The sequence below is a fragment of the Chelonoidis abingdonii genome, chromosome 21 (genome assembly GCF_003597395.2).
Source record: "Chelonoidis abingdonii isolate Lonesome George chromosome 21, CheloAbing_2.0, whole genome shotgun sequence".
Classification (NCBI taxonomy): Eukaryota; Metazoa; Chordata; order Testudines; family Testudinidae; genus Chelonoidis; species Chelonoidis abingdonii.
This window is the reverse complement of record NC_133789.1, coordinates 14454131-14462730: the sequence shown is the minus strand read 5'-3', so window position 1 is coordinate 14462730 and position 8600 is coordinate 14454131. Positions and strand designations below refer to the sequence as shown.

Below are 8600 nucleotides of genomic sequence, written 5' to 3'. Positions count from 1 at the left end.
AATAAACCTTCTGTTTTACTGGCTGGCTAAAAGTCATTGTGGGGTCCAGGAAGAGGGGTGCAGAGCCGGACTTCCCCAGACTCTGTGACACCTTGTCACCCGCCTCTCAGGCTTACCTTGAGCAGGTCCTGCAGAAGGATAATCCCTGCCCACCCCACACCTTCTGGATCTTTTCATCAGGCCCTTGTCCCGTGAACCTCCCCAGCTGCCCTACCCATACATACCTTGTGTGACCTGCAGCCGGTTTGCTTTCGAACTGTGACACAGGCATATCTGTACACGCTCGTGCGCCATGCTCTCCATTTCCTCACCCTTGTGTCCCATACTGACACTAAATGGTGGGACCTAATGCCACCTGTTGAGGGTGAGGAAACCCGGTGGGCCAGCTTATACTCCACCTTAGCCCCACGGCACCCTGGGGAAGTTCCTCTCTCCGCTCACGTATCCAGGCGGAGTTCCTCTGGGCAGCGTCCGCTGGCTCCCATGGCACCTTCAAGGAGCAGTGGGCGCTGTCCAGGGTTCTCTGCTCGCTGTCCCCTTCAGGCTCCCTATTTTTGACCCTTTGACCCCACACCTGTCCTTGTTAGTTTTTCAGCTGCCTCCCCTTAATTATTTGAGTGCCGGGCTCAGTGGATCCTCCCCATAGGCTGGGGCAGCATCCTTTAGCCACGGACAGGCTTGAACCTGCCCACCTCCCATAACCCAATATGAGGACCCTTTTACAGCCATCCAGTCTGTCTTTGTCACAATACACACAATATGTCTTCTACAGAATAAAGGTACATCTACTAAATGAAAAATATATTCACATAAGAATTAGCAATGGCCATTGATTCTTATGTTTTAGTTTATGACCAATGATGCCTGTCATTTAGAATGAAAAAAAAGGGTTTTCTTGTACCTATGATAAATTGCCTGCAGTGCTTCTTCAAAACGGCGCAGCACTTTTGGAGGGGTGGGCCACTTCACATGCTTTCCATAATCCCTCATGGACCTGACGTTATGGAAGCGCCGAGTGACCTCACGGATGTAGGACTTCACCTTGTAGCGGCGGTAGTACTTAATTATTGTGAGGGCAGCCCTTGTCCTCTTATACCGAAGGCGGGCTAGTGTGCCCCTCCAGACCTAGAGGAGGAGAGGAGTTGAGATTTTTAACAATACGAAGCTGTGAAACCATTTACCTTCTAATATACTTTCATGTTCTGTTCCTACCCAAGTTCTGCAGAAGGTAAAAAGAAAGTGATGCAGTTTTGGGGGATTCGCTTTTCTGTAAAACTTAAATTGGGTCAAAAATCCTGTTATACAGATGCTAATCCCAGAGCTGCTTCCATTCCTATATATTTAGGGAGCAGAATTTTAGCACAGTATCAGCTAGAAATGAATAAAATAAATTCACCAAAAGAGTAATTGATTTCAGCCATCACCCTTCTATGGAATTAAGCAAATCTTTGGTTCAAGTTACAACCCCAAACCACTTCATCCCTCGCATACTACTGTGCCACCTCCCCGCATTACAGGACTGGAGGAAAGGGAAAGGAAGAATAACGGGACAATAAGTATGGTGACCTCTGCTCAGCCAGACTAATCAGCACTCCCAGGATTCCCTGCTACAAATATATCCTAGAGTGCACCACAAAACTCCGACGTCCTTTCAGACACATCATGCAAATAAAAAGGCAATGACAAGCACTTCTATCTAGCTTTGCTGGACCTTGATGGTAAAGAATTTTTTTCTTTTTTTCTTTTGTTGCTGTGCCTGCTTTCAAGAAGAGAGAAGACGGGTGAGGTAATATCTTCTAGTGGACTAACTTCTTTTGGTGAAAGAGACAAGCTCTGTGTAGCTTGAAAGCTTGTCTCTCTCACTAACAGCAGTTGGTCCAATAAAATATATTCCCTCCTCCCCTTGTCGCTCTAATATCCTGGGACCAACATGGCTGCAACAACATTGTTTTCAAGTGGTCTTCCCACAGCAAGTGCTGACCTGTCTGCAGTTCTGCCTCTATCAACACCAGATTCTTGATTTCATTACAATGTGTAAGAGGAAAATTACCTTCACACGGGGAAAATGCATTGCCCTAGCTGAGCAAGTAGCATTGTTCCTATCTTGTAACCAGATAACTTTAATGCCTTCATTTGAGTGCTCTCCAGCTAACATGCACATTCCTGAGAAATCAGCACACAGCTGCCCTTCCACTTTAGAATCATCTACCAAGATGAAGGCTTGTATTTTTGTTTCCTCATAGGGTTACACTTGAAAGATAATGAACCTCCTACCCATGAAAAGAGGGCTTCACAATTCACTCAGGGCTCTGCTAGAGAATTTATTTCTCTCCTGAGCCCCACATATGCACATCAAGCCTTCTATTTACACAACAGAATACCTAAGGCGATTTCCAGAGTGGAATTTATTTGTTGTATGAAGCAGTGTCAGAAGTTCTCTCTTGCAAGGTTTACTGAACATCCTCCTATATGTGTGAGGAGATTCAGGAGTACTGACAGAGGAAAAACAGATATACAGATGCTCTTCACTAAAGAGCTAGAATATTTAAAGAGACACTCAGGCTCATGGGGCCTAAAAGGTACAGTAATATTTTCTCAGAATGACCCTCTCCTCATTTTCGCTTTTAACTCAAAGCCCTTGTGTAGTATAAAACATCTCCAACCAATGGCTGGCCCCTCACCCTCAAGAGACAAGGCTTATTCCAGAAACAGACAACAGGCTGCTCCCTTATGTGCTAGAACACGCTGTCTCTGTAGTAAATGGTCTCACTTTTAGCATGCCAAGAACTAAGAAGGAATCTGATCCCCTATGTAACATTGCCTGAGCCCTTGACTTCCAGGTCAAAACAATTCTCTCACTACTTATTCCCTAATATTTGCATTTTTTGTTAGCTGGTAATCACAACACAACAGATTGTGAGTCAATCTCCCCACCATACAGTCCTTAGAGTACACAACGTTAGATCATTCTCTACACCCTTCTGCAGAAAATCCAGGCTTTGAACACTTGCAAACGTCGACCTTTTACAGAAGTATTTGCATAATATGCACTATGGCTTCTAGTATGCCCAGAGGGTATTACATTCCAGGTAGCTGGAAGCATGTTGTTACATATTGGCTAAAACCTTCCTTTCATGAACCAAGCCCTCGGAAATAAGATTCCTAGATTCCAAGGCTGGAAAGGACCATAGTTATTATCCAGTCTGATCTCCTCTAACTGGCCACAGAACTTCCCTCCAAATAATCCGTTGAGCAGATCTGTTAGAAAAACATCCAGTCTTGATTTAAAAATGGTCAGTGATGGAGAACCCACCACAACCCATGGTACACTGTGCCAATGGTTAATTACCTTATCAAAATGTATGCCTTATTTCCAGTCTGAATTTGTCCTGCTTCAGCTTCCAGCCACTGGATCATGTCCTACCTTTCTCTTCTGGACTGAAGAGCCCATTATCACACATCTGATCCCCATGTAGGTACTTATAGACTAATCAACTCACCCTTTAACCTGCTCTTTGTTAAGATAAATAGATTGAGTTCCTTGAATCAAGCACTATAAGAAATGGTTTCTAATCCCTTAATCATTCTCGTGGCTCTTCTCTGAACCTTCTCCAATTTATCAACATCCTTCTGGAATTGTGGACACCAGAACTGGCCACAGTACTCCAGAAGTGGTCGCTCCAGTGCCAGAGGTAAAATAATCTCTCTACTCCTACTTGAGACTCCCCTGTTTATGCATCCCAGAATCCCAATAGTTCTTTTGGCCATAGCATCATATTGGGAGCTCATGTTCAGCTGATTATCTACCATAATCCTCAAATCTTTTTAAGTCACTGCTTCCCAGGAGAGAGTCCTCCATTGTGGAAGTATGGCCTACATTCTTTGTTCCTAGATGTATACATTTACATTTAGCCACATTCAGACACACATTGTTTGCTGGCACCAAGTGATCCCAATCACTCTGAATCAGTGTCCTGTCCTCTTCATTATTTACCACTTCTCCAATTTTTGTATCATCTGCAAACTTTACTAGTGATGATTTTATGATTTCTTTCTGGTTACTGATGAAAATATTAAATAGCATAGGGCCAAGAATAGATCACAGCAGGACCTCACAGGAAACACACCCACTCAATGATGATTCCCCATTTACAATCACATTTTGAGACCTAACAGTTAGCCAGTTTTTAATCTATTTAGCATGTGTGTCATTCTAGGTTTTTTTAATCAAAATATCATGCTGTACCAAGCCAAATGCCTTACAGAAATCTAAGTATATTCCATCAATACTATCTCCTTTATTGATCAAACTTGATTTTTTTTTAATAAGCTTACAAGTAAAATGATCTATTTTCCATAACCCATGTTGACTGGCATTAATTACATTACCTTCATTCAATTTCTTTATTGAGTTACTCCTGAGACACAGAATTCATACTGTCCGCAGATTTCTTTGGTTCCCACAGAAAAAATGGGGGAGCAAATAAATCTGTGGGGAACGTGTGCCCCATCCCTGGCAACCCAGACACGTCTGCCTGGAGTAGCCTGCAGAAATGTAGATCACTGTGCAGAGGGGTGGGGAGACTGGGTGTGAGTGGAGAGATGTTAAGGGGGCAGGGCTGGGCACATGCCTGCCTGCGAATGAGCAAGCAACACTCTGTCCCTCTCACTGGCTATTGTGGTGCCCCCGGCTTGGAGGAGTAGGACTTTGATGCAGAACCCTAAAAACTAAGTAGGCAAGCTGCTAATGTTCCCATTGACAGTTAATTGTTCCCATTCTTAGTCAATTCCCCCGGGAGCCTAAAAACTGTGTAAAAGTTTTAAGGCTCCTTTACAATTGCCAGAGTGGTGTAAAGCAGCACTTCTCAACCAGGAGTCTGCAATTCCCTGGAGGTCCACAAGCCCTTTACAGGGTGGTCACAGGGCCCTGCAGCTAAAACTCACAGCCAGAGCCCCAGCACCCTCCGCGGGGCTGAAGCCAGAAGCCGTGGGGCTGAATCCCGAGCCCTGGTGCTCCCCACAGGGCGGAAGCCCTGAGACCATGAGTGGAGTTGCGGGGGGACCACAGAGGGCATTGCCCCCCACAAACAGCAGTGCAAGAGCAGGGCAGTCCCTGGGGCAGCTTAACCATGCCACACCCATGGTGGCGTGAGGGGGAGGGAAACTCAGAAAGAAAAAGATTGAGAGCCTCTGGAGTAAAGGAGCCTTATCGTAAATGACAGTAAGGGAATCCTCAAGCTAGGAAGATCTAGGTGCTTTTTCACTTTTTTCCTGTGCCAGCGTGGCACAATGGGATTATATTAGAGCTCAGGATCTATTTTACTTACCCATTAAAAAATGCAGGACAATGATTTGCAAAAAAGTGTATGACTTTCATATGTGAAAGTCTGAGCAATTTAAAATGACATTCTACTTTACTTTTATCCTGGTGTTGGGTACAAATGACAGTAGGTCATGCTGGTGGATGAGTGCCACTATGTGAAAGAAAGCAGAGGCAAATATATAAAAAAATTAAATGAATCAGACAGTACCATAGCATCTCTATGGATAGAAATTCCATGTTTGAGTAAGAGTATAGCAATAGGAATATCCTATTGACCACCTGACCAGGATGGTGATGGTGACTGTGAAATGCTCAGGGGGATTAGAGAGGCTACAAACGTAGAAAACTCAATAAAAATGGGAGATTTCAACTACCCCATATTGACTGGTACATGTTGTGACAGGTTTGGTCACAGAGACACCCTTGGGACTGTCACCTGACGTGCTGAAATTACCTGAGCCCGCTTCCCCCTGATGGCTTAGGACTCCAGAACCCTGCCCTGTTGAGCCAGACACGTTAACCTGCTGCAATATAGACCCAGGTCTGAACCAAAGCTACAGGCTTTAACTGAAAACCAATCAGCAGGTTACTTATCTCCAGCACCCAGACACCCAGTTCCCAATGGGATCCAAACCCCAAATAAATCCGTTTTACTCTGTATAAAGCTTATACAGGGTAAACTCATAAATTGTCCGCCCTCTATAACACTGATAGAGAGAGATGCACAGCTGTTTGCTGCTCCCCCCAGGTATTACTTACTTACTCTGGGTTTGTTAATAAAAAAAAGTGATTTTATTAAGTATAAACAGTAGGATTTAAGTGGTTTCAAGTAATAAACAGACAAAACAAAGTTAGTTACCAAGAAAAATAAAACAACACATGCAAGTCTAAGCCTAATACATTTAAGAAACTGAGTACAGGCAAATCTCACCCTCAGAGATGTGTCAATAAGCTTCTTTCACAGACTAGACTCCTCCTTGGTCTGGGCCCAATCCTTTCCCCTGGTACAGTCCTTGTTAGCTCCTGCTCAGGTGGTAACTAGGGGATTTCTCATGACTGGCAGCCTCCTTGTTCTGATCGACCCCCTTTTATAGCTTTGTCCCAAAGTGAGAACCCTTTATCTCTCTGGATCCCCACCCCTCCTTCTAAATGGAAAAGCACCAAATCTAAGATGGATTCCAGTATCATGTGACATGGTCACATGTCAGGTGAGATCCCAGCTTTCATTCTTCGAGGGCTAGCCTACACATCCCCAGGGAAGTTTGCAAGTAAACAGAGCCATTCACAACCAATTGTCCTAGTCAATGGGAGCCATCAAGATTGGAAGCCACCATTAATGGACCACATTTCGCATAATTACAGTAGGACTATAGGGTAATACTTCATATTTCTAGTCTGCAAGATGCATGGAAATGTTTTAAAAATACAATAATAGAAGCTCAAACTAAATATACACCCCAAATTTAAAATAAGAGAACCAAGACTGCCACCATGGCTAAGCAGACTAAGAGTCGGCTAGAGGCAACAAGATATCTTTTAAAAATTGAAAACCAGATCCTATTGAGGAAAATAGAAAGGAGCATAAACTCTGGCAAGTCTAGTGAAAAAGGATAATTAGGAGGCCAACAAAGAATTAGAATAGCAAATAGCAAAAGGCACAATAACTAACAGCAAAAATCTTTTAAGTACATCAGAAGTAGGAAGACTGCCAATCATTGGGGCCACTGGATGACTGAGGTGCTAAAGGAGCATTCAATTACGACAAAGCCATTGCAGAGAAGCTAATTGAATTCTTTGCATTGGTCTTCACTGCAGAGGATGTGAGGGAAGATTCCCTCACCTGAAGGAATATTTTTAGGTGACTAATCTGAGGAACTGTCCAAAATTCAGGTGTTGATAGGAGGTTTTGGAACAAACTGAGAAATTAAGCAGTACTAAATCACCAGGACCAGATGGTGTTTACCAAGAATTCTGAAGGAACTCAAATATGAAAATGCAGAACTGTGGTATGAAACCTATTGCTTTAATGAGCCTCTGCACATCACTGGAAGATAGCTAACGTAATGCCCATTTTTTTAAAAAGGCCCAGAGGCGATCCTGGCAATTACAGACTGGTTAAGACTAACTTCAATACTAGGCAAATTGATTGAAACTACAGTAAAGAAGAGAGTCATCAGATGCATAGGCCGTGTACACACTATAAAGTTATGTTGACTCAAGTTACATTGGCATACAGCCATACACACCACTTGTGCACATGCATTCTTGGCTCGTTTTATTGGCAGTGTGCATAGTCACCAAGAGTGCTTGTATCAATGCAGAGCACCATGAGTAGGTATTCCACTGTGCTGCTGGCTACCGTACAGTGCACTGTCTTTTGTGAAGTTTAGGCAACACATGATGAGGCTGGAACGAGTCACATGGGGTGAATGGAAGCATCTTCCCAGTTTGAAACTCTCTCTATTCCATAACATTATCTACTTTTTTTCAAAACTCCACAAACCCATGCAGTTCTCCTTGTTGGCCACCATCTCTAACAGAAAATGAACAGATCTGCACTACTGTCATGAGCAGTGCAAACACAGGGAACACAATCCTGGAGTATTGCAAGGCTGCAAGAAGAACTGAGTGAGTGGGGAATCATGACAATTCCTTGGAGAACAGACTGGTGTGGGACCTAGTAAGAACCAATTCAAAGTCATTCACAAAGTAGTTGCAGATAGTGGGGTGCTGCTTCTGGTTCTGAGAAACAACTGCTGACTGGTGGGATCAGACTGTAACACAGGTTTGGGATGACAAGTAGTGGCTGCAGAACTTTTGGATGTGCAAGGCCACATTCCTGATCTGTGCACTGAACTCAAACAAGCCCTCCAGTGCAGGGACACCAAAATGAGAGCTGCACTGACAATGGAGAAGCGAGTGGCAACTGCACTGTGGAAACCTGCAACGCCAGATTGCTGCCAGTCAGTCGGATCAATTTGGAGTCAGGAAATCCACTGAGGGGGCCACTGTCATGCAAGTGTGCAGAGCCATTAAATCACCTCCTGCTGTGCACTCTTGGCAGCATGCAGGACATAGTGGATTGATCTGCAGCAATGGGCTCCCGAACTGTGGTGGAGCAATAGACAGCATGCCTGTCTGCTCTATTCTGGCAACAGACGACCTTGCCACTGAGTACATCAACAGAAAGAGCTACTTTTCTATGGTTATGCAAGCATTTTGGGATGTTTCACAGACATCAAATGTGGGCTGATCAGGGAAGCTACATGATTCTCTC

General features: G+C 44.0%; 1 protein-coding gene across 1 annotated transcript in view; it reads right to left on the bottom strand.

Moving 5' to 3' along the window:
• MYO1D (myosin ID) overlaps window positions 1-8600 on the bottom strand; it is a 351948-nt gene that overhangs the window by 181095 nt on the left and 162253 nt on the right. Inside the window, exon 17 of the mRNA XM_075059626.1 lies at window positions 902-1125. Within this exon, the coding sequence (XP_074915727.1) occupies window positions 902-1125 (224 nt within the window). The remainder of the gene's footprint in view (window positions 1-901; window positions 1126-8600) is intronic.